At 36.9% G+C, this 25,538-nt stretch overlaps 3 protein-coding genes, 3 non-coding genes and 1 pseudogene across 6 annotated transcripts; 2 read left to right on the top strand and 5 right to left on the bottom strand.

The window, feature by feature from the left end:
- Positions 1–1,566: 1,566 nt before the first annotated feature.
- Positions 1,567–3,817, bottom strand: LOC135765635 (small ribosomal subunit protein eS8-like; annotated as a pseudogene).
- LOC135767525 (small nucleolar RNA SNORD38) lies at positions 2,035–2,106 on the bottom strand. Its single transcript, XR_010542062.1, has one exon. It is a non-coding gene; the product is annotated as a small nucleolar RNA SNORD38 (small nucleolar RNA).
- Positions 2,333–2,402, bottom strand: LOC135767523 (small nucleolar RNA SNORD38). The gene has a single exon (XR_010542060.1). It is a non-coding gene; the product is annotated as a small nucleolar RNA SNORD38 (small nucleolar RNA).
- LOC135767528 (small nucleolar RNA SNORD46) lies at positions 2,972–3,078 on the bottom strand. The gene has a single exon (XR_010542064.1). It is a non-coding gene; the product is annotated as a small nucleolar RNA SNORD46 (small nucleolar RNA).
- Positions 3,818–4,989: 1,172 nt separating the features above from the next.
- On the bottom strand, positions 4,990–14,279 carry hectd3 (HECT domain containing 3). The gene is made up of 21 exons (XM_065276361.1): positions 13,679–14,279; positions 13,285–13,445; positions 13,061–13,153; positions 12,804–12,939; positions 10,787–10,908; positions 9,244–9,357; positions 8,988–9,070; positions 8,736–8,901; positions 8,349–8,430; positions 7,542–7,724; positions 7,391–7,443; positions 7,235–7,299; positions 7,034–7,137; positions 6,811–6,924; positions 6,639–6,728; positions 6,298–6,504; positions 6,005–6,134; positions 5,660–5,734; positions 5,477–5,558; positions 5,314–5,385; positions 4,990–5,215 (listed from the first exon to the last, which is right to left on the bottom strand). The coding sequence occupies exons 1-21, from the start codon at positions 14,024–14,026 to the stop codon at positions 5,131–5,133; spliced, it is 2,565 nt and encodes an 854-aa protein (XP_065132433.1). The 5' UTR covers positions 14,027–14,279; the 3' UTR covers positions 4,990–5,130.
- A 1,042-nt stretch (positions 14,280–15,321) lies between these two features.
- On the top strand, positions 15,322–20,243 carry acadm (acyl-CoA dehydrogenase medium chain). The gene is made up of 12 exons (XM_065276362.1): positions 15,322–15,471; positions 15,873–15,984; positions 17,292–17,389; positions 17,806–17,875; positions 17,960–18,060; positions 18,279–18,359; positions 18,448–18,578; positions 18,668–18,776; positions 18,921–19,061; positions 19,142–19,237; positions 19,340–19,588; positions 19,679–20,243. The coding sequence occupies exons 1-12, from the start codon at positions 15,457–15,459 to the stop codon at positions 19,748–19,750; spliced, it is 1,275 nt and encodes a 424-aa protein (XP_065132434.1). The 5' UTR covers positions 15,322–15,456; the 3' UTR covers positions 19,751–20,243.
- Positions 20,244–21,887: 1,644 nt separating this feature from the next.
- Positions 21,888–24,971, top strand: rabggtb (Rab geranylgeranyltransferase subunit beta). The gene is made up of 9 exons (XM_065276360.1): positions 21,888–21,969; positions 22,257–22,364; positions 22,441–22,638; positions 22,747–22,852; positions 22,952–23,004; positions 23,085–23,195; positions 23,409–23,534; positions 23,786–23,935; positions 24,238–24,971. Exons 1-9 carry the CDS (start codon positions 21,967–21,969, stop codon positions 24,376–24,378), a joined length of 996 nt encoding a protein of 331 aa, XP_065132432.1. The 5' UTR covers positions 21,888–21,966; the 3' UTR covers positions 24,379–24,971.
- Positions 24,972–25,538: the final 567 nt, after the last annotated feature.

Below are 25,538 nucleotides of genomic sequence, written 5' to 3'. Positions count from 1 at the left end.
ATCCATTGTACTAAACCATTTCACAAATAGGGGCGGTTTCCCGGACCAGGATTAGCTTAATCCAGGACTAGGCCTTAGTTTAATTAGGAAATATAACTAGTTTTAACAAACATGCCTTACTAAAAACATTACCTGTGTGCATTTTGAGGTAAAACAAAGGGCACTGATGTATTTTAAGATATGTCAGTGCAAGTTATTTTCAGTTTGGAGAGCTCTTAAAAGTGTTTAAGTCTAGGACTAGTCTAATCCCTGTCCGGGAAACCGCCCCATAGGGTTTAGATTAATCCAGGACTAGGCCTTAGTTATATTAGCACATTAAATTAGTTTTTACAAACAAACCTTACAAAAAAACATTACTGGTGTGCATCTCGACACAAAACAGTGGCACTGATATATGTTAAGATGTGTCAGTGCAAGAAGTTTTTTTTTTTCAAATTAAGGCGGCTCATATATGCATTTTATTCTGAGACTAGGATAATCCATGTCTGGGAAACCACCCTTTAGCTTCCCCACTAATCTGGCACTATTAATGATCAGCTGTGTTAAAGAGAGACATTAACATGAGAAGTGTTTAGAAGTCCAAAATTCAGCAGTGAAAAACACTATTAATCGTGACCATTACCACACTGGAAATGTGTTTTATGTGTTTATGAACACAAGCTTTTTATTTTAATGTTTGTCTCACAGCTTCTAGAAACATCTACTTTGTTGTAAAGTGTAAATCAATGACCCAGATTTGTTCCTGCCATGCTTTTTTTAACAGTATTTTACTAAAGGTAATTTGTTTGTCAAAGAATATCACTGTATATCACAAAGTTCCTGTTTGGTTATTTGGCTGTAGGTGCATAGCTTCCTCTGAATCTCTTCTACGTATCCCAACCAATCATGAAATCTGGTCACATACTTGCTGCGAGTAATTATTTGGAAACCCTTTAATGTAAATTTTTGTGTGGCATTATCATCTTTTTACACTGAACCATAAATGTTTATTGTGATGGTTGGATCTCTGGTCTGACAGCTGAAAAGTTAGGATAGTATTCAATTCTAAAATATTCGACCCAGTCTGTAAAAACTATTATTTTTCTGTGATTTACTGTTTTCTATATAAAATCATCCTACGTTATGTAAAGAACATTCAGTAAAAATATAACCTTGATATCTTTAAGGGGACATATCATGAAAATCAGAATTTTTCCATATTTAAGTGCTATAATTGGGTCACCAGTGGTTCTAGCCACCTAAAAAAAAAAAAAATGTGAAAGTGAACAACCCAGTAACTTAAGTTTTTGGTAAAAAAAAAAGAATTGAAATTTGGCCGTCCTTGTGATGTCAGAAGGGGATAATGCCACCCCTTAATCTGAACTATCCAACCACAACACTGCAATTTAGTGCAGAGATCAGCTCATATGCATTTAACAGGACACCCAAAAATTACACATTTTGCTCAACCTACAAATTGGCATTTTAACAAACTACCACATAATTTATGATCAAAAATTTCACATACATAATCTGGGGACACCAAAGATTTATTTGACATCTTAGAAAGTCTTGTGAAATGTCCCCTTTAATATTGACCTGAAAGTCACAAAGATTAAAACCAATGTAAAATCAAACTTAGATTAGGAGACTTTAGTCCGGATTTCACAGACAGTTACACATGTTTATTAGTTTGTAATCATTTAAAAAATTAAAACATCAAGTACACTTCACTCTTAAATCACTGTAGGTCTACTACACAACTTCAAACTGCAAGAATAAACTGTTCATTTATAACATTTTTATTTATTCTGTACATGGCAATAGAGTAGACATGGTTATGAGCACAATGCTGCTGAAAGCTACAGATAATTTATGCACAAGACTCCGAAGTAAAATTTGTAAACATGGCAGTATCAGGTTACTCCTCCCAGGTACAGCCATCAGCCCTACCACAATGTCCCAGTCTGGAGGCAATGCAGGCTGGGGAGAAACAAAAGGAAATAATTAAAATTTTTAAATCTAAACAAATGTTAGTGCTGGTAACATCTGTGTGTGTATCAGAAATGGTATAAATCAGCACTGTGGTCTCAGTAGCAGAACTGGTTAAAGTTTTCATCATTACACAATAATATCAATAAGACCTTGTAACAAGACTTACCAAGCAGTTTTCCCTGCTGGAACTGCTCCTCCAATAGTGTGCTGATCTTGCTGCGCACATCAAATGTCTTTGGACCTCTTCTTGTTCAGAATCTCCTGTTCCTCAGGGGTCTGGGTTAACAAAAAAAAATTGCAGTTAGGCTAAATGTTTATGTGGATAGTTTGTTAAAGTAAACTTGACTTTTAAGCAAGTCTCCCTCAGAGTCTTAAACTGCATCACTTTTATTCAGTAGCAGAACTGGACAAAGTTATCATCAAAGAAAGACAAATAAAAGCACCTCATCTCAAATTTAACTCAATCCCTAAACTTACCAGCTTGGCACCCTTCTTCCTTCCGAGAGGGATGGCGTAGTGAGACTCATACCACTGTCTGAAAGGAGTGCTGTCTACAAGGACCACACAGTTCTTCACCAGGGTCTTGGTTCTCACCAGCTCATTGTTAGAGGCATTGTAGACCACATCAATGATCCTGGTCTTGCATGTGCAGCCTACAATAATTGACAGTACATTTGTAATAGCAGCCAAAAGCGCACATTCAACACAAACTCAGCATTAACATGCCTTTCTCAGCGTTGGAACAGTTAATCCATCAAATACAATCAGTAGCAGAACTGGTCATATTATCATCATTGAAAGACTTACATTTATATAGATGCACATATACATAAAACACTTACATTCTGGTCCCCATGAGAAGTTGCCCACATCAAGCCTCAGGGCACCACTGATTCTTAGATGTGTGGATAGAACAAGGTCCAATCTACAAAACACACAAAATGTTACACTTACATAACACGTACACAGATCCATTGAGATAACTTGTGACTTTGGTCATGTGTCAGTGTAACTATGACTAATCCCAACATTGGAAGGTCAAATAATTTTGACCAAAACGGCCAAAAATGACCAACCTAAGGACGTGTTTACATCATCCACATCACCAGTTACGAACACCATGTGCTAATGCTGGTACCTTGTTGTTTGCAGGAGGGCCCGAGTTCATATTTCCTTTTCTTGTGGACGGGCCCATGTTTGCCACCGGTCTTACAGCGTTTGTGCCAGTTGTCCCCATAGACTGAGATACCTGTAGTAACGTTAATAGATTGAGAGCAACATGTGTTAAAAAAGCGGAATGAGAGCGCACAAAGCATTTATTTCTTTTCCATTATAATTGAGTGTTCAGTTCTCCAAGGTGTATCCGCATTTTTACATCGGATTCCGCAATTTGGATTCATCATATACACTCAAGAATAAGTTCAGTTTGTGGTGTAGATCAAACTAGTTTTGAAGAATTTAACTCGTAAAACAAGTGTAGGTGCTTTAGCAACATGCCAACATTAGCTCACAGACTTCAAAGACCCATTCAGCAACACTTTTCTTTACAAGTAATCTTACAAAAACACCATCTATAGAGAAATAACGTTTTGGAGCAAAGGGTGTTTGGTTCAACTTAAATCAACCAAATCCAAACGAAACTGGTATTACATAGCAGTATAACTTTACCAGTGGCTAACACATGCGTTCAAATGTGATTTAAACACAATGGGTGCAGTAACGTTAATTTACAACTATATAGTTTGTAAACTACATTTGCGATATACCGATAAACAACTTTAATCTAAGTTATCATCGGATAATTTACTGAAGTTAATGACGGATCGTGAAAACACTTACCCATTCTCACCTCACGCACGGGCTAGAAAGAGGAATCACGAGGGCTTATGAGCGGGTTTTAAGCAACAACATATCGCGAGAAACTGCGAGAGCCAGAGGAGTTCTTCACTGAAATTCATCTGTTGGTGGCCGAACGGAAAACCCTTGACTGCCACCACGTGTTAGTATTTTATTGCACAAATAAATTAAATTATGTAAATAAACCAGCATTAAAATAAGTTGACAACTTTTTAGTTTTAAATACTTTTTTAGGTAGAATTAGGTAGAAATTGTGAGTGTGAGGGCCTTTAAATATTGCTGTGGACAATAGGGGCCTTGAAATTGAAGTTGTGTGAGATTCATTGTACTAAACATTTTAGTCCCACTAATCTGTCACTCCACTTATGATCAGCTGTTTAAAAGAGAGATATTTAGAGACCCAACAATTCAGGAGTGAGAAACACTATTATTCATGACTATTACCACACATGCTTTGTATATTTATGAAAACACACTTTTCATTGACCAGTTATTAAGTGTAATGTTTGTCTTACAGCTTCAAGAAACATCTAACTTTGTTGTAAAGTGTAAATCAATGGCCCAGATGTGTTCCTGCCAGGCATTTATTAGTATTAAACTAAAGGTTTTTTAAATTTATTAGTCAAAGAATATCAGTCTATATTACAAAGCCTTGTTAGGTTATTTGGCTGTTAATGCCACAAAAAAATGTTTGTGGCATTAACATTTTTTACACTGAAACATAATTTGTATTGTGATGGTTGGATCTCTGGTCTGACAGCTGAATGGTTTGAATAGTAGGCTACTCAATTGTAAAATTTGTGACCCAGTCTGTAGAAAACTTGTATTTTTCTGTTATTTACAGTTTTCTACATAAAATCATCCTAAAGAACATTCAGTAAAAATTTAACCTTGATATCTGTAATATTGACTTAGTCACAACAAAGATTGAAATCAATGTGAAATCAAATTTAAATGCTCTGAATTAGATAAGTAGACTGGATTATACAGACAGTGTCACATATGTAAATTCTTCAATTATAGTTTGTAATAAAAAATACTATTCAATTAGAACAGATGAAAAACATTTTCATTTAGTACTCTCAGACTCTTAAAATCCACTTTATGTCTTCCCTATCTCTTACACACAATTTCAAACTGCAAGAATAAAAAAAACTGTTCATTTATAACATTTTTATTCATACTGTACATACATGGTTGGCAATAGAGTAGACATGGTTGTGCACGATGCTGCTGAAAGCTACAGATAATTGATGCAAAGGATTCCAAAGTAAAATTTGTAAACATGGCAATATTAGGTTATTCCTCCCAGGGGCTCATGTCTGTGTCGATGGCCACACAGTTATATGCAGCATAGCGAAGCTTCTCTTCACAAACTTTAGCACTGTGGATTGAAATTAATTACATACAATACAGTCAAACAATGTGATATCTTAATCAGAGGCTATACCACTCAAGTTCAATTTTCTTACAAATACAAACCTTGGATATTTGGGTAGATAAAGGGTGCTAGAACATGTGGAAGATTGAGGAAGTGCATCTGTGATTTCAGACCTTAACAAAAACGTAGATTTGTTTACTGTTTATTGTGGCCACGTTTAAAGAATTTCACATATTATTTGCTATTGGTACTTCATTTACTTACCCTTGTTTGTCTGGAAAGATGTAGATTGGAGCAGGAAGGCGACTTCTGCCAGTCACAAATCTTAAAAACCTGCTACGATCCTCTGGTAACAGTGTAAATATATCAAGATTAGCAAAAAAAACCCACATCATTTTGAAATTTACTATAAAATAATTTTCATGCACAACAAGGAACCTGACTAACCATTGGTGAAGTTCATTAGGGCTTCCCATAAATATTGCACTCTGACATCTGTTTGTTCCAAGTCCTCAAAACGTGCTGATAGGAAGTAAAAAGTATTTTAAGTCATCACAGTACTATACATTAATGTAATGTAAATTTGTCAATTTAATAAATGTCATGTTAATAATTTTGAATGTTTTCTGTCGATGCGAGTTCATGATAATGTTAATAGATTTTACAATAAATACTTTTGGTATTGATGTACACAATCTGAGTTTTGCAAGAGCCACTGCTTTCAGTTCAGACTTTATGCTGAGGTAAGAGATCATCAGTTATAATGCATGTGTCAGCTTGTGTATCACTCACTGAGGCGTTTAAGGGCCTCCACTGTGATCTCTGGGTCTCCACACACTTTCTTCTCTACTTCCTGCCATGTTAAGAGATCAAGCACAGCCTGTGGCACCACCTTCATTAGTCCAGCCTGCATGGCTGCTATCTGTAATGCAAAAACAGAAACTTGATTAGAAACTGGGGGAAAAAACACTAACAGAGTTCATCTCAAAAGTGTTGCTATTAGCACGCTGTTGTCCTGCAAATTCTCGACACAATAGGTATTTTTATGACAAAACTGACCTAGCAAGACTCTATGTGGCAAATACCTGTTCTCGGCTCTCTTCGAGTCTGGTTTTCTTTACAAGGCGTATGAACTCCATGCGATCTTCATATTGGACCACTACTCCACTGCCTCCTGGAATTAGCTCCGCCAGCCGCCCATCACTCAGGGGTGTGGTGTAGACAAGTTCCTGACCAAACTTAAAGTCAAACGTCTCCTTGTCCATATGCTCCATAGCCTCCATCAACTTAACCTAATAAATCAGATCAAACATCACAAGCTGTGAGAGATCTATAAATTCCATGTTAGATAAGAAACCAGTAAGCACCAAACATGGAGTAAAGCTGGAAAGAAAAGAATGCATGTTGAAATATTGGAGTTTCTCACCAACACAGAATCTACAGCAGGAAAGTCTTTACTCCAGCTAACAACCTCTCCAATTAGCTGCTTCCACACCATCCCTGGAAGAGCCAGAACCTAAAGGATGAAGATTTAATTTCATTCATTTAATATTAACATTAAATTAATCTAATGGGACCGCTGCAATTACACTACTGACCAGAAAGTCTTTCCCACGAAGAGCTGCTCCCATGAGTTGCCCAATCCACTCAAACTTGTTGAATTCTCTGCATGAAGGATTCGGCACGTAAAAGTCTCTAGCTTCTCCAGCTCCCTTATAACAAAATGATACATCAAAACCTCTTATCATTATACAATAACACATTCATAGATACTTTCCTAATTACGACAGGAAGCCAGCAGAACAGTATGATAAGTGTTACCTGGTTAGAGGTTCGAGTGAAGAATGGAAGAGGCAAGGGGCATTCTGATGAACTAGGACACAGCTCTTCAGACATGTCTGCCAGGCTGTCTCGAAATCCACCCCCTACCGGACAGAGACAAAACATGTGAGGACTGGATACTGTGTTATTCTTACAGATCTGTGAACTACATAGGGGATGAGAAGTCTATCGATATTTAACCTTGATCAATGATGCCTTCCGCAATAAATTTACATTCCCACCACTGGTCATATCGTGCTGGCCACCTGAATCCAAGAAAAGATTCAAAACGATTGTAACGATTTCTATAAATGTCTGTATTATATAATAAAGTAATAATTAAAAGAGAGTGACTACCTGTAATCCAAAGTCTTTTCGTATTTGTCAGATGGCTTTAAACCCTCGTACACCTACACAATATGATCACAAACAAGTATTATGCAATTTATCACCTGGAATAAAAGCATAAAAAACACATTTTTTTTACATGAATTGTTGTGGAGAGTACCTGAGTGAAGACAGCGTTTTTACATGTGGGCTCCAAAGTGGGGTTATCCCGATGCTCCATTGCTAGGCGACGGTTTATGTAAAGACGTGGCATGAAGTTAGGCTTACTGCTCTCAGAGTCTTTCAGGCACTGGGTGATGAGGGCAGAGCGGCGCTTTGACAATAGCAGGAACTGTTTTATACTCTGAAGGGGCAGGGTAGGGTTTGAGAAAAGAAAAACATATTTAGAGCTTAGCACATGCTCTGTTTTCTGACATTTTAGCACACCGAGATGTTGCGTTTACTTTAAAGGGCACCTTTTGTGCCAAATCCACTTTAACTAGGTGTTCGGGCATTATTGTGTGTTGGCAGTGTGTGAATACAACAACCCTACAATGAATTTGTTTTTAATCCCCATTATCAAGCTGTTTGGATTCTCTTGCTAATGTGACATCACACTGATAAAGCCCCGCCCATGGCCACATCTCAAAAGTGATATACTATTGTCTCAGACTGTATTCTAAGGAATCAGATCAATTTGAACTGAAAGCTCTCTCTTGGTAAGGGAGTAAGGAGCAGTAGCTCATATGCATTTAAAGGGACAGACACGAAAACAGCATTTTTGGACATGCTACAAAATGATCTGTGGGGTATTTTGAGCTGAAACTCAAGAGACACATTCTGGGCACCCTGATTGTTATATTAAATATTATAAAAAAGGACATAATAGGTGCCCTTTAAGTGTCCAAAATATAGAAAGGGTTAAAGTAGTATGACAAGAATTATAAAGACATTTGAAGCACTTCAAATCTTAAACAACAATACTAACTTTGATCTGGCTGAATGTTCCAAGGCTGTAGTCCCATGCAGGAACCATGTGAGGCAACAGATTGTCCAGAAGTGTGATAAACCTACAGAATTAAAAAAAACACAGAGGTGCTGAGAATGTATTGGAAATAAAGGCTACATAACATATCAATACATATGTGACCCAGTATGTGAAAACCCAGCTAGAGTCATTTGTTTTCTATATAAAATCATCCTACATAATGTAAAGACCATTCAGTGAAAAATAACTTCGTGAGGTCATGAGTCCTTAGCGTGGATTTCACAGACAGGGTCACATAGTTTCTACCTAAACTAATGATTATAGACAATCTACTATCTACAGCATCTTGATACTTTGTTTTTAAAGCAAACATATTAAGTGCCTTACCTCTGAATGACCAATGCACGTCGATAGAGGACATCAGGAGGCGTGCCCTCTAGTCTCGGGTAACGCACTAAGTTGGGAGACTGGAACACTTCTGCGTTTAGGCCCAGGTCTCGTTCACAAGACGATTTGATCTTTAGACCTCTGATCCGTACATCAATTCCCTCATCTACAGAGAAGCACAATCCCATTAAAAACATTAAGAACATATGTAGAGACACAAGTCTACCTTTCTCTCTTTAGATGAAATTCTACCTCTGCATTCCTCAATCCTGATCTCTATAACAGGCAAGTGTGATGTCATATCCTCCAGAACACAGACTTCTCCAATCAAATTGCTGTAAAAAAAACAGTAAATGGTTATTTCTGAAAAATTAAAGGTTAAGCAATGGTCTACTATTTGCATACAGATATTTTTTGTTGATTATTCTAAAGCAATAAAATGCTTTCAACTGCAGGCATCAAAATAAAATACTTCATGATCACGGTGTATCTGTATTATAGGACTTACTCATCTATTGATACATCGCTGTACTTCTTAAGGTTGTCTCCTTCTCCGCCATACACTGTAATTCTTTTAGGCATGTAGTTATCGTCAGTTGAGTCCACGGTTAATATTAGTTTGCTAAAGGAGACGAAAACAAACATTGAAAGAAGAATATCGTCTTAAGCATGCAGAAACACTCGCACATACACACACTTGCACAACAAATCTGGTCTCAACACTGTTTTTATGTCAAGTACATTTTAGTGCTGCTTTTATGCATTTCCTTGCACATCACATTTCATTGCTGTCATTTGCACACTACACTTTACTAATCTAATACCTACTGCTGATAAAATATTTACAATCACTCTTTGTAATCAGAGCCATATTGCACTGGTGGGTTGCACAAATATACTTTATGTGGCTAGGCTAAAAATCTACTTTTATAAACCTTATCTCTGGGTTATTTTATGTAGCATAAGCCCTATTCGGACGGGATTAGTTTTACAGGGGGACCTCTGAGAAAATCGGGTTTTTAATCCCGTACGAATCGGCCATGTCTGTGTTTTTCTCTGACGACCTCCGTAAGAATTCCAGAGCAATTTACCTACTGTTTTTCGCCAAACTCGGAGGTCCTCTGAGAAATTTAATCCTGTCCGGATGCAAATGTCTGTGTTTGCCAGCAATATCTTTTGAAAAAGCGGATCATTTCGTGTTTTGGCCACCGTGATCTGCCATAATAAGGTCTTACTAATGCGCGTATATTGTATTTCCTGAGTCCCATTCATTCAGATATGGATGTTTTTCGCATTCGGCAAAATAAAATAATTAAATCAAGCTGAATATCAAAGACTGGCCACTGTAATATCAGTAACGATATAAGAAACTCCGTTCAAAGTTGTTCAACTCTGGTAATGTTAATTGATAAAGATAATAAATTGTTATTAATCATTATTTCTTCATTTCTTTGGGTTTATTATAAGCAGACAGTTATATAAAACACGTAGGCTAAAGTTACTTTAGTAGGATTTGTATATTTTATTTTGATTTGTTAAAATTAAATTAATAAATTACATGTTCTGTCATAATTTTACATTTAAAGCAAAATATTAAACATTACAAACACGCGTATCTAGAGCATGTGCTCTTCTGCAACGCCCAAATTAAGAAACAGACACTCCCATCTCTGGAATAACCTGCGCATCATTTTAATCCCGTCCGAATCGGTACATAAAATCACAGATGTCCTGGGGGACACGTTGAAACTCAAACGTTGTTTAGAAAACTAATCCTGTCCGAATAGTGCTTTAGTGTCTGTATGTAGAACCATGGTCCTGGAAAAACGTTGTCTCATTTTATTCATGTGGTGCACTGCTATATATAGTCAAAATGACAATAAAGCTTCTCTTGACTCGAGTGAAGTAATGCAAATGAATAAATAGCTAAGAGCCAATGTATAATAGGTGCAGAGGTAAGGCATCATGTGGCATATTAACAAACATATAATAAATCAATAAAAATCAGAATATTTAGTGAAACAGAAAAGTAGCAGACAAGTTGCCCTTACTTAACCACAGTGCCTCTCTTCATATGTAGACGGATCCAGTGCTGTCCCTGCATCCCATCACTCTCCCAGTATGTCTCAGTGTCTCCATCTGTCAAGCAGCTTGCACTACCACTGGGGTCCTCCTTTAACCATATAAAATCACTAGTTTACTTACAATATCTGATACACATAAATCTCTCTGCTCTTTATTGTTTTAAACATGCCCCATGTAGATAAAAGTGCATATCCTCAAGTACATAAACACAGCTTCACAAGAGAAATTGGTGGGCAGCTTTACTACTTTCAATTTTCCTTTTTGAGTTTAACTTAGTGATGCACCGATGTATCGGCCGCCGATATTTATCGGCCGATTTTTGATTAATTTGAAACCATCGGCATATCGGCAATAGCACGAGAAAGGCCGATACCGATTGTTTATTAATTAACTGCATAAAGAAATCCATTATATGCAAAAAATGAGTTAATGTTGTTAATAAAATAAATGATGAATAGCAAAAACAACCTTTGAAGGTTGTCATTGTGAGGACTCTGCCATAATCTGGTTTGGTAATTATATCTAGTTGTGTATGGCAGGGTCCTGACAGTACAATGTTTTGTGTGGGAGAACGTGGTTTTGATATTGTCATATCAGACCACGTTTTTCCCATGTCTTGTGACTTTTCCCCGCTCCCTTGTATTCTCTTGTCATTGTGTGTTATTTTTTCCCCGCTCCCTTGCATTTTCCAGTCTTTGTTTTTATGTCTTGTTTAGTCTAGTGTTCTGTTCATGCATATATATATTTATATATATTTATATATTTATATATGTTTATATATATATAAATATATTTATGGTTTTGTCTTGTTGGTACTGTGGTTGTCTTGTGTTTGTATGTGTCTTACAGGTTCACGTGTGCTTCCCTCACAGGTGTTCCTGTTCAGTGTGATTGCCTCCTCTCGTCTTCCTCACCTGTTGCTTGTTATCCTCTCGTCTGATCTGTGTATTTTATCCCTGTGTGTCTAGTGTGTCTTTGCAAGTTCGTTTGTCAATATCAGTTTGTCAATGTCAGTACTGTGTATGTACTCGCCCGTTACTAGCTTTGCTAGTTTCTAGTTTAGTCTTGTTGTGTGCTTTTGATACGTCTAGTTTGTTCATTTATTGTTTCCCTTATTCTGTACTCACTGCTGCCCAGGAATCATTCTCTAGATACTGTTTCTGTGATCGCTGACTGTTATAGAGACTGCTTTCTCCATCTTCCTGTTTAAGGACTGCAGTGCTATCTTCCAAGTTGTCCACTGCTCTGCTCTCCTCCTCAGCTCCGACTGCCAGTTGGTTGGGCGCTGTCCAGCGTACCCATTCAGGGCCTGCAGCCGCGGTCCAGCTTGGCTGGTGTATTCACCGCGGCATTGGTTCATCTCACCCTGTTTCCCCTCAGAGGATCATTTACCCCGTCAGTAAGCAGTGGAACATTTTGTGGTGTTGTGGAATTAATTAACTGTTGTACTATACTCTCTCCCACCGTTCGTTTGTCTGGCCGGAGCCCGAACGTGTGTGGCTTGTCTCCCCAGTGTCTGTGTGTGCTCCTCGCCCTAGCCGTCTGCCTCGGAGTGGCCTTTGCGCCCAGACGTGCCATTGTCTGTTTACATTAATTTTCTGTTAAATAAACATTTTTGTTATCCGCACTGGGATCCATTTGCCTGTTTTCCCCCACCCTAACAGTCATGCTGTCTTATTATATTTGTTGCTAATAGACCAACTGTATAGTATTGTATACAAGTGTTTAATATCGGTATCGGCCAGAAGTTGTCTGTTTAAATCGGCATCGGCCCAAAAAAATCCTATCGGTGCATCCCTAGTTTAACTACTTTTATTTTTTAAGTTGAAGAGGTTTGTTACTACCGGAACGACATAACATTGCACCATAAGTATGTTTAACCTGACTGCATACTTAAAATGCATTGGCCATGCTTTGAAAACTGTGTTTGCGTACTCGCATGATGAATTTGCTAGAGTAGATTGATTCTTAGCATTTACACACCGAACTAGAGGAAACATCAATGCTGGTCACGCATTGCTTCACGCTCCCAAGATTTTCATCTTCCTTCCCAATATGGTCATAGAAGTAGTGAACAAGGTCCTCGTCGCATTCAAATGTCCATGTTGGAGGTACATACCTGGGAGACAGAATGCAAGCATAGTAACTTACAAAGCTGCCTTAAACCCATAAAAAATGTCTTGCTTGTGGGTTTCAGAATCTGGATGATGGCTATTGTGCACTTTTGCTTTACCACTCACCTCAGCTTCTGAACAGCAGCCTCATCTGCTTCTGCCACTTTGGGTTTGGCACCCAAATGTAAAGAGTGTTCCACATCCACCACCTGTTCCCACCTACACCAAGAACACAAACATTACAAAAAGTGTTTTTATCCACACATATGATGATACTTTATATTCAACAAAACATCAAAATAAAAAGTTGTAACTAAACTGAATACATCAGAGGGTATAAAGGTATAAACCTGCTACAAGGCTTGTGGTCATAGCCAAACAGCTGCTGTTGCCGACTAATTGTGTCAGGAGACTCCACTGGCACAAGCCTGTCTCCACCCTCTGTATGTTTACACAGCAGAATCCAGCCTTCCTCTATATCCAGACCAGCACGATACTCCTCCAGCTGCTCCTGCGAGTTTGACAAACAAAACAGACTAAATGAATGTCATTTGAATGCCTAATTCACCACAACAGCCACTGAACTGCCGAGTGGACAATTCTGACAGCGATACATCAACATACATTACACGCAGTGACATGACGTCACTGATCCTGAAGTCATGTCTCGTGTTAAAAGTGACATATGTAACTTACAGCAATGGCAAATATAATGCAATTTTCACCCAGCTTAGCTTATATTACCTTGTTTATTTTGACCCACAGGCCATGGCTGTTGCAATATTCCTCCCCTGTTGTTCGTATGCACGTCCCTTTCTTCGGCTCAATGGTGCACTTGCTTGTTTTTTTGTGCGGGGCCTGATGTGGGCTCTCCCACACCGGCACCAGACTCTTTCCACCTGAGTTACCAGCTGTTGACGACGACGCGGAAGTGGAGCTCGATGATGAATCTTTACAAATTTTGTAACAAACCTCTTTCGGCACATAACATAAAGACTCCGGTAGCTGTTCACTCTTTCGGAAGCACTCAATGCACTTGTTTAAAAATCGGATCCTCCCTAGGAGAGTGTGAGGGTTGTCGCCCGGAGACATATCTCAAGTTTTAGTGCGCTAACCGGACAGCTAGCTGAGGATGTGTCAACAACACTGAGCAGTTTGGCCGTCAGCGATTACATTTACATATGGTTTTCCTTTATTTGCAGTCGTTAACCGAGATCCTACATCTTTTGAAATCTAGACAGAGGTAGGCATTCAACTGCCATCAGATATTTCTTCAGACTAACAGGCATATGTCAAGGCAGCTAGCTATGATGAGTCTCTTCTTCTTCTTCCGCTCATGCGTGTTCACCTCACTCCCCCTACTGGAGAAACACACATAGATGTATACACATAGATACACTGATTTATATGTAACTTCACTTTATATGTTCACATTCTATGAATGTCCCTGCTCATCCGTCTTTTGGTACAAGATGTCTCAATTTTTAAGTGTTAAATTGAACTGCAATCTAAATTTAAGTTTATCTTCAGTTGTGCTGCATTTTAATGAATATGACGTTTCCAAAGGAAAAATGTTCCTTATTGACTTGTTTTTGCTCTTAGGCAAATTCTATATTCACCAGGTTAAATGGAGTAACTCTGAACCCAATTTTGTTCATTTTCAAACAGCCTTTAAGATATATTTAGAATCTATACAATTTGTAAAGAACAAAAAAGCTAGAAAAACTGTTTCTCTTTTAAATGAGTTTAATATATGTTTGTAACGCCCTATTTTATTTTATTTTATTTTTTCTATTTTTATTTTTTGTAAGGTATGTGATATGTAAAAAATGTGATGTTATATGCACTTGCCCTTTTGTATAATTTCTGAATTTCAAAGATTTAATAAACTTCTTTAAAAAAAAAAAAAAAAAAAAAAAAAAAACTTTATATGTTCACATGCTTCAAATACTGGAAAAAAATTAAACAGTGCTATATAACTGCTCACCAGGTCATATGGATGATCTTTCATCTTTGTAAATGTCTGTTTCAAGGTTTCTGTATGCTTTTGTACTTTTTATTTTAAAAATAGCAAAGTTACCTTTAGAATATTCATTTTCAACATTTCTTGAAAGTGCTACTATTTAGTGATGATTTTATGATACATTTTCCAACTCTAGCTATCTATATGTTAAATAACTAGATACAACACATTTTGTACTCCACCTTGTAAATAATTCAATTAAGTTGTATTGTGATTTTTAACCAGACAAAGCGCAAGCCCCCACGGTCACTTGTGTTTATGGCCAGTTTATTTTGCCAGGACCAATATGGCGGCGCTGTTGACGAATCACAGCTACGGATCAAATCGCTCAGTGCGCGATCTATGTATTTATTATGTATTTGGCAAAATTAACTGGGGCAAAGGTACATAAGCACGTGATTAAACAGGTGACGGTGATTGGCGTGTACTTCGTTCTTGCTCGGAGGAGGGTGAAGATTTTACTCGACTTTTAAGTGTCATTTTTACTGTCGAAAAAGCCATGCATTTGAATAAGGTAAAGACGTATTTCTGTTGGTTTCTTTACAAACAGTTGCTATTCTAGTAAATGCATGGTAAATATAAAAGCTGATAAGATCGTGAGATACTTAGCCATGGAAGTGAGCATTCCCAACTGCGCAGTTTGTGAAAAAGCTGTTGTATGTAGTATTATCATTAAAAAATGTGTTAATTTATTATCTTAATTTGTTTAATTTTTGTAGAGTACGTAGGTTCACTTTCTAGCCTTTGTTACCCTGAGTACGTGCAAAAATACTATCTATATATACAGGTCATATTACTACAAACATTTCCTCCTTGTGAAATCAAACTTTGATGCTCTTAAACTTATTTTTAGATTATGAGACTTTAGTATATACACTTAATAATATGCATGTACCTGTAATAATTGTCTTACAGGTTTTGAGGGCAGGTGTTCAGGCTGGGCTAAGGTTTCAGAGCACTAGTGCTCAAGCTGGTGTCAAAGTTGCTGCTGCCACCTCCACATCAGCTCATGGAGGATTCTGTTTTGGTATGTTTTTCTTAATATATTCTCTAGCCTGAGACACGCTTGATGACTACCTAAAACAAGACCTGACACTTTGAAAGACTGAAATAGATTTTAATCTTTGACCGTAAAAACTACGTCATAAAATATTTGTCTCTAGTGAAGGTGAAGTGATTGTCAAGTATTTATTCACTCAAAATGTGACCTCTGCATTTAACCCATCCCATTGAGTAGTGAACACACACTGCAAGTTGTGAACATGCACACCGAGCAGTGGGCAGCTATCTCATCAGCGCCCTGGGAAGAATTGGGGGAAAGGTCACAACCCACAGACAGTGAGATTTGAACTTGCAACCTTCAGGTTACAAGTTCAGTTCTCTAACTATTAGGCCACTTTACACCATAGTAAGAATATTTATTATTGTCAGCCACTTTAAACATTGTAATTGCATAGTTTGAACATTAGAACAGCCTAATGTTGGCTTACACGCAGGTAAACAAAAATTAAATGCACCCAAAAGTTAAATAAAAACAGTACTGTACTTAAATGTTAAAAATTGTACTTGGACTAAGAAATACTGGATATAATATAAGCTTGTTCTGAAATTGTGACAATGTAATTCATAAAATGAGAATATTTTTCAAACTTCATTTAAATTTGTGATTGTTTTAATGGGCACAAATATTTAGAAATATACTAATTTTCTAAATATTTGTGCCCATTAAAACAATTATAATTATTATACCCTTTCTTAACATACAGCGTCTTTTTATTGCACAGTGCAATTGCACAAATATTGGCTCAATTTGAAACAAAATTATAACTACAGTATATATCAACATAATAATCACCCAACAATATAGCTACTTTATTTCGCATGAAAATCAGGATAAATAAAGCCGGTTTTACTCGTAACATGCTTTGACCCACACAAATTAAGTGAAAGGAAAATTCCATCAGTTCGACAGCCCTAATATACATAAGAGCACTTTTAATCCACCCAGATCCTTACCAATTCGATCATGTAATGTGCATATGCACCAGAAATTTTGTTCATTTCTCTCATTATTGTCTGTGTACCGTCTCCATTTTTAGTTGTGACATCACGAATCACATCAGTCGCAATATTAAGCATATTTAATAAAATTGCATTGAATACGATTGGGAACGACTGGCTGAAAAATTATACTAGAATCTTTGGATACCACACCTGTAGACCAAATTATGTTTATAATGAGCCTGAATATTGTGAAGTATGTCTTTAGTATAATCTGTAACGTCTGCTTGATGGGTTGTCAAAAAACATGCTGCGTTTTTCATACTTCAACAGAATTAACTGATCAGCAGAAAGAGTTTCAGGCATTGGCAAGAAAGTTTGCACGGGAGGAGATTATCCCTGCTGCCCCAGGATATGATAAAAGTGGTGAAGTGAGTTGTTTAAATCATTAATGCACCTGTTAGCTTTCAGCACATTATTGCATTCTACATTTATTAAAGGGAGTTCACCCAAAAAAGAAAATTCTGTCATTTACTTACCCTCACTTTGTTCTCAACCTGTATGAGTTACTTTTTTCTGTTAAACACAAAAAAGATTTTGATAAATGATGGTAAGCACACAGTTGACTGTACCTATTGACTTTTATAGTATTTGCTTTTCCTACTATGCAAGTCAATGGCTACCATCAACTGTGGTTACCTTAAATTATCAAAATATCATCTTTTGTGTTCAACAGAAAAAGACATGAGGGTGAGTAAATAATGACAAGCGTTTTAATTTTTGGCTGAACTATCCCTTTAACTTTCTGATTTGTTGAAATGTCAAAGTTCTGGTGTCTTTTTGACAGTATCCAGTTCCTCTGATTAAAAAAGCATGGGAGTTGGGTCTAATGAATGGACATATTCCAGAGGATTGTGGTGGGTACTTAATCTTCATTCAGCATCTTAAGGATCAGTGATTTTAATTTGTATTGAGTTGGGATGTTTCCAACACAATTACAGGTGGAATGGGTCTTGGCATATTTGAAGCATGCCTCATCACTGAGGAGCTTGCCTATGGCTGCACAGGAGTACAGACCGCTATTGAGGCAAACTCTCTTGGAGTAAGTCTTTGCTGTCTTGTTAAGTCTTCATTTCATTTTATAATGTGTGACCACAAATGTTTTCTTGATTGTCTAATTTCTACAAAATATGCAAATGAGAACATAATTTGGTTTGACATTGAGGCTTTTTAAAAAACATGGAATTGCTGTTATTATAACATGCCAAATGCTTCCTCTTTATATATTGTTTTATATATGCATTTTGTTTTGCAATGCAGCAAATGCCAGTCATTATTGCTGGTAATGATGCTCAGAAGAAGAAATATTTGGGTAGATTGACAGAGGAGCCACTAATGTGTGTAAGTCTCTTGTGTATTTATAATGTGCAATAAAGCTTTTCCAAAGCAGTAATCAGCATGTTGATGATAACCAAGCGTGTGCTGACAGGCGTACTGTGTGACTGAGCCGGGTGCAGGGTCTGACGTGGCTGGAATAAAGACCCAGGCTGTTAGGAAGGGAGATGACTACGTGATCAATGGTCAGAAAATGTGGATCACCAATGGTGGAAAAGCAAACTGGTATGTAAACCAATTTAGGCTAAATAATTCACACCTCTTTGGTGTTACTGTTTGTTCACATTGTAAAACTTCTTATTTTGCATATCTAGGTATTTCCTGCTGGCCCGTACAAATTCTGATCCTAAATGCCCTGCTAGCAAGGCTTTCACAGGTTTTATTGTTGATGCTGACACCCCAGGAGTCCAGCCTGGCAGAAAGGTAAGATTTTATAGTATCCTATTCTGGAAAATGGCGCATACTCATGATAATACTGACAGTATTTTACTAATTAGTGTTTTAATAATATTGGCAACTTTATTTTCCTTGTTTTCTTTTAATTGCACTTGTCTTCGTTGGTAACAGGAAATGAACATGGGCCAGAGATGCTCAGATACAAGGGGCATCACGTTTGAAGATGTTGTAGTTCCAAAGGAGAATGTTTTGATTGGAGAAGGAGCTGGCTTTAAGATTGCCATGGGTGCATTTGACAAGACCAGACCACCAGTTAGTATTTCTTGGCTATTCATTATCAATAATAATAACTATTATTACATTACATCTTGATGTTTCATACACTTTTTCAGGTGGCTGCAGGTGCCACTGGTCTTGCACAGAGAGCACTCGATGAAGCCACCAAGTATGCTTTGGAAAGAAAGACATTTGGCAAGCTCATTGCAGAGGTGGGAACAGTATTTGAATATATGTTTGACAACCTAAACTAAGACTTTCTGCTGGTATTCTACAAAAATAATATATGGGCATTTTTGTCTGTTGACTCACAGCATCAAGCAGTCTCATTCATTCTTGCTGAAATGGCCATGAAAGTGGAGCTTGCAAGGATGGCATATCAGAGATCCGCTTGGGAAGTGGATCTGGGCCGTAGAAACACATACTATGCTTCCATTGCTAAGGCCTTTGCCGGAGACATCGCAAACCAGTGTGCTGCTGATGCCGTCCAGATCTTTGGTGGAAACGGTTTTAATAGTGAATATCCTGTGGAGAAGCTGATGAGAGATGCCAAGATTTTTCAGGTCAGGATCGTTGTCCCATATTTTATACCTGTATTTGTTTCACTGGTAAAGATACTAAAATTTTACTGGCTTATGTTTTGGTTTCCACAGATTTATGAAGGCACTGCTCAAATCCAAAGGCTTATTATCTCAAGAGAGCACTTTGACAGATTCAAACAATAAAGCTGTAAACCCAATAAAATCATGCCAGAAGCAATTTTGTTTACAGGCTTTTGTACATACTGATGTTTTGATCAATGGATCTCAAGATAAGGAATAATATTATTTTAGGATTAAAGCCCAATTTATGGTCCAGGGTAGGTTCTACGCTGTGTAGGCTATGCGTACGTCGTGCAAATGTGTGAAAAAAAAACGTTTGTTGTTCCACCTCGATGTGGACGACTACGCAAATACTTTTATTATGAAGGAAACCAATGCGTAGCCTACTGTGTCCGGTCTACGGCGTAGATCTTGCACTGAACTATAATGATGGCTTAAGGAAGAATAAAATCTCAGGATTAATAAAGATTGCAGATTGTCGGTTCTACACAGAGCTCCAGTTGCCTCGTCATATCAGCATGCCTTGTATTATTTTGGTTTGTAGCCTTGAACAATTAATGTAAAAAAGTTTAATCAAAGTAGCATTAGTTACATAGCTCTTCTTTTTTTTTTTTTTTTAAATAAACATGCATCAAAAATAAAATAACATTTTGAAAAAAATACAGGTTTGTTATTTTTGGCTTTGTGTAGTAGTTTTATTTGATTCGACTCCTGATATTGATGCTTGGTTGCTTGCAGCTGAACAGGAAAAAGGTGTAAATTGCGCAATTTAGGTTACTAGTAAAAATATCAACGTCTAAATGTCCATGTAACGTTTATGCATTTAGTAAAATTCATAAAAGCAGTCACAGGACAAGAAGGGTATATGGAGAAGCATTTTAGATCAACTGTAATCTGTGCAGGGGCACAAAATGTTTTCAACATCATGGCCAATCAAGTTATCTTTTCTCTGCTTTGAGATGCTTTAGCTGAATTGACATAGCAAGAATAAATGTTCACTGCATGAGTCTGCTCGCTCGAATGAACATGAGATTGTGGAGTGTGCTGGGTGACAAGTCAGACACAAGTATTTGGTGGTTTGAGATCAGTCGGGTTCATTTTGATTACAAGGATAACACTACTTTAAAGGTCACATTCTTTATGATCCCATTTTTTTAAACCCTAGTTAGTGTGTGATGTTGCTATAATAGCATAAATAATACCTGTAACATGATAAAGCTCAAAGTTCACTGCCAGGCGACATTTTCTTCAACAGAAATCTCTTTTTAAAGCCTACAGCGAATGGCCAGTTTGGACTAACTATGCTATTATAGTCCTCTACTTACTGATTGGTTTGGTCACAAACATTCCTTAAAATATCTTCCTTTGTGTTCCTCAGAACAAAGACATTTATAGAGGTTTGTAACAACATGAAGGTGAGTAAATAATGACACAATTTTCATTTCTGGGTGAATTATCCCTTTAATAACGGCAGAGTTTCACGTTTGTGCTTTGGGGGCACCTACCGGCTAATAGGGTACTGCAGGAATTTGAGTGACGAGGTTTCTTGGTTTTTAAATGAAAACTATTTTAGCATCAAGTTACTTAGTCTGCCTACTAAAATAATAAGAAAATACACATTAAATAAAAAAAGAATTCTTTTTATTAGATTTGGACCGGGCGGCAGTATTCCACCTCCGCCCTCAAATATCGGAAATGTCAAAATAGTTTTGATAAATCAAGTAAAATGTTTACAGACGTTCTTTGTCTCCCAAAATTAAAGAAATTTGTTAAAACAGTTTTTTTGTGTCTTCATGTGAGTACAACAGATTTGTAATTGTTAGTATATTTTGTCATACTATTGAAACAACTGACCATTAATTATCTCAGTGTATGTATATTGATAAGTTATGTTTATGACTGGCTTGACCCAAAGGTTCATCAGTACAGGACATTGTTATGAACAATAACAGCGATGATATTTTGCTTAACAACATCCTTTGGGGATATTATTTTATATGCAAAGCTAAATACTTGCAAACTAAAACCAACGTTCTGTGCATTTTAAAGTTTCTTATGATGGAAAATGCAGAAAAACTTAAAACATAGAATAATGATTTACAACAACACTAACCATTTAAAATAAAGATAATTTATAATTAAAATAAAGTATTTTTTGTATATTTATTTTTGAATTCGCTGTAAATCAAAGATTGTTGTTGCAATGTTATTTGTACGTGAGAAAATCATAAAAATGGTCCTTTATGAGCGCCAGTAGAAATGACGAGCAATGTGATGACGTAATATGTGCGCGACAGCTGGGAAGCGTCCTGTAGTCCAACCAGTTTTTCATCGTCAAAATGGTAAAGTAAAATATACTTATAATCGTGTATAATTTTCCATTCCATTCGGCAGTTAAATTAAACGATTAATTACGATGACCAACAAGACAACAGCGCGCATTTAAAATGGATGACAAAACAACATAAACATGCTTGTCATCCTCTCAGCAATAACGTTAAGGCAAAAATGTTTACTGACAACGAGACTTTGGCGTCTGCGCACGCTTTAATCATTACATAAATATGTCAGTCTGGTGTTTTTATGTCAATTGACGTGAAGTACTCACAAATCGTGTATTGTCTTTCAGGGGACACAGGTAAAAGACGTGATTATTAAACCTGATGCTCCAAACACTGTCCTTCTGGACAAGCACGCGGACTATATTGCAGCTTATGGCTCCAAGAAGGACGATTATGTAAGTTTAATGGTTTCAGAACTGCAAAATGCCATGTTTCTGGTTGTGTTGATGCTCATTTACATATATTCTGAAGGAGTACACACTATCTGAGTACTTAAGAATGAGTGGCATCTACTGGGGCCTGACAGTAATGGACCTGATGGGTCAGCTCTCTCGAATGAACCGTGAGGAGATCATAGAGTTTATCAAGTCATGCCAGCATGAATGTGGAGGCATCAGTGCCAGCATTGGCCATGACCCTCATCTCCTCTACACCCTCAGTGCTGTACAGGTCAGTAGGAATTTACTAAATGTATAATGTAAGCAAATTATATGTAACAGTTGCAAATTGTGCACTAAATTGGGATTTATAAAACAAAAAACCTACATGATTTTTCAGATCCTCTGCTTGTATGATAGCATCAGTGCCATTGATGTGGGCAAAGTGGTGGATTATGTTAAAGGACTGCAGCAAGATGATGGCTCATTCGCAGGGGATAAATGGGGTACATTTATATTTACAATTATTGAATATTTGAGAAAAAGTTCAACAAATAACCACTTTAAGAGTGATTTAACGGTATGAATGCTTATTTCTTTTTCAGGTGAAATAGACACACGGTTTTCCTTTTGTGCCGTTGCAACGTTGGCACTGCTGGTATGGATTTTTTTATGTATTATATTTAAACGTTTTTCATGATTGTTCCTGCAATGTTTTAAGTTTATATTTCTCTGCAGGGAAAGTTGGATGCTATCAACGTAGACAAAGCAGTGGCATTTGTGCTGTCCTGTATGAACTTTGATGGTGGATTTGGCTGTAGGCCTGGCTCAGAGTCACATGCTGGTCAGGTGAGATTATATATGCATATAATTGAATAAAGCAGAATAATTGTCTCTAGGTTTGTAATTGAAATGTTATATTCATAATGCTATTAAGCAGATCAGATTTTTGGTAAGTTGTATATTAATGATACTTACTGTAAAAATGTTTTTATTGTATTTGTGAGTAATACCCTTATGTTTTTCTGAGCCTGCATTTTCTCCTTTGTATTTTTGGTCCAGATTTACTGTTGCACAGGCTTCTTGTCCGTCACTGGACAGCTGCATCAGGTAAATGCAGATCTGTTGGGTTGGTGGCTCTGTGAAAGACAGTTGCCATCAGGAGGCCTGAATGGGAGGCCAGAAAAGGTAAGCAGTCCTGTAGTTCAATGTCCTGTAGATCATTATTATTGTTGACCAAAAAAAGGTATAAAAACATGTCAAAATGCAAACATAATTATCAAGACTTAAAAGAATTAATACCAAACAGAAATTGAAAGAAAAAATGTAGTTAAATTCAAATAAAAACTAGTAAGATTGTCAAAACCAAAATAAGCCTGCTGTAGAGAAAAACAACCACAACTGTGGTGATAACAGGTTTCTCAATTCTCTGTTTTCAGCTGCCTGATGTCTGCTATTCCTGGTGGGTGCTTGCCTCTCTAAAAATCATTGGCAGAATCCACTGGATTGACAAAACCAAACTGCGCAATTTTATTCTTGCCTGCCAGGATGAAGAGACTGGAGGGTTTGCTGATAGGCCTGGAGACATGGTGAGCTCAAGACTGGATGTTGCACATGCAAAACAAGTTGTTTTACGAAGTACTCCACATTTATCATTCAGATCATACTGTATGTGACCCTGTCTATATAATCCAGGCTATAACCTTAATTATAAGATTAGGAGCATCAAAGCTTTCATTCATTGGTTTCACTTTGATTTCAGTCTTTGACATAGCCAAGAATGTTCTTTACATTATGTAAGATGATTTTATGTAGAAAACAGCAATGATGTGAGCTACAACGGTTTCTGCTTTTGCCAAATACATTTATTTTTTCATCTTCTTTTATCCAGGTGGATCCGTTCCACACTTTGTTTGGTGTGGCTGGACTGTCTTTGCTGGGAGATGAGCAGATCAAACAAGTAAACCCTGTGTTTTGCATGCCTGAAGATGTGCTTCAGAGGATCGGCCTTCAACCAGACTTGCTGAGTTGAAATACGTGGCCATTTCATTTCCCTCCTACCCGTGTTCAGCCAGCCCTGTTCTGAAATAGGGAAACCAGCAAACCGTTGAGAGCGCCGCATATTGCTGTCATCTTCAACTAATAATAGGTGTACCCTTCAGAAGGTCCAAGGACTTGAGAAACTTGGCTGTAAAAAGACTTAACTATGTTCTTTTGTTTTAAGTATTGTTCTTGTCATTATGTATGCACAGTATGTGTGATGACCTTTATGTCTGAGCTTTGTGGCTTTCACTGTGCGTGTTCAAATATAAGTTTACTTATATTAATAATTCAAGAGTTCAGTTTTGTATTAAGCCACATTTAAGGAGCGTTTAATATATAAGAAAAGTGTGTTATATGTGATAGCTTTTCCAAAATAAGTATGCAAGAACGCACTACTGTAGCATAAAAGCGCAGTATATTCCGCGAAAAGGGTGAATTTAAAGATTTAAGCATCAAAACCTGGATTACGTGCATGCAACTATTTATATGTGCAAATTCTTTAATTGTAATTTGGTTTACACTCACCTTCACAACTGGCGCATGAATGTGAAGATATTTGAGTAGAATAAAAGTTCAAACCTAGATGAATTGCTTAACTAGTGTTGTTAATATATTTTAATGCCTTGAGGCACATTTAAATTATTTTTTATTAACATCACTGGCAAAAAGTTTTAGTAGTTTGTTTAAAGGTACAAAAATTTAACTATGAATATTTATATTAGTGCTAGGCATAGATTAATCTCATACAAAATAATGGTAATTTTTTGCATAATAAATGAGTTTGTGCTGTGTGTATATATGATCTATATTTAAGCACACACACATTTAAGAAATGTTTTACACACACACGCACGCACGCACGCATGCACACACACACACACACACACACACACGTGTATATATATACAGATAGACACAGACAGGTATATATACACAGATAGACACAGACAGGTATATATACACAGATAGACACAGACAGGTATATATACACAGATAGACACAGACAGGTATATATACACAGATAGACACAGATAGGTATATATATACACAGATAGACACAGATAGGTATATATACACAGATAGACACAGATAGGTATATATATAGATAGATAGGTATATATATATACAGATAGGTATATATATAGATAG

This window comes from Paramisgurnus dabryanus, chromosome 6, assembly GCF_030506205.2.
Source record: "Paramisgurnus dabryanus chromosome 6, PD_genome_1.1, whole genome shotgun sequence".
Classification (NCBI taxonomy): domain Eukaryota; kingdom Metazoa; phylum Chordata; class Actinopteri; order Cypriniformes; family Cobitidae; genus Paramisgurnus; species Paramisgurnus dabryanus.
Note: the sequence above shows the minus strand (reverse complement) of the source record. Positions and strands in the feature narration are given on the sequence as shown.

Coding starts and splice junctions, on each gene's coding strand:
- hectd3 (XM_065276361.1), bottom strand. CDS start 14,026: ATGTCTCCGGGCGACAACCCTCACACTCTCCTAGGGAGGATCCGATTT. Junction 12,940..13,060: donor GCTGCTGTTCAGAAGCTGAG/GTGAGTGGTAAA, acceptor TCTGTCTCCCAG/GTATGTACCTCCAACATGGA. Junction 7,444..7,541: donor AAAACGCTGTCTTCACTCAG/GTACTCTCCACA, acceptor CATATTGTGTAG/GTGTACGAGGGTTTAAAGCC.
- acadm (XM_065276362.1), top strand. Junction 18,360..18,447: donor CAGAGGAGCCACTAATGTGT/GTAAGTCTCTTG, acceptor GTGTGCTGACAG/GCGTACTGTGTGACTGAGCC. Junction 18,777..18,920: donor GAGTCCAGCCTGGCAGAAAG/GTAAGATTTTAT, acceptor CGTTGGTAACAG/GAAATGAACATGGGCCAGAG.
- rabggtb (XM_065276360.1), top strand. Junction 22,365..22,440: donor GCTCCAAGAAGGACGATTAT/GTAAGTTTAATG, acceptor TATATTCTGAAG/GAGTACACACTATCTGAGTA. Junction 23,535..23,785: donor TGAATGGGAGGCCAGAAAAG/GTAAGCAGTCCT, acceptor CTCTGTTTTCAG/CTGCCTGATGTCTGCTATTC.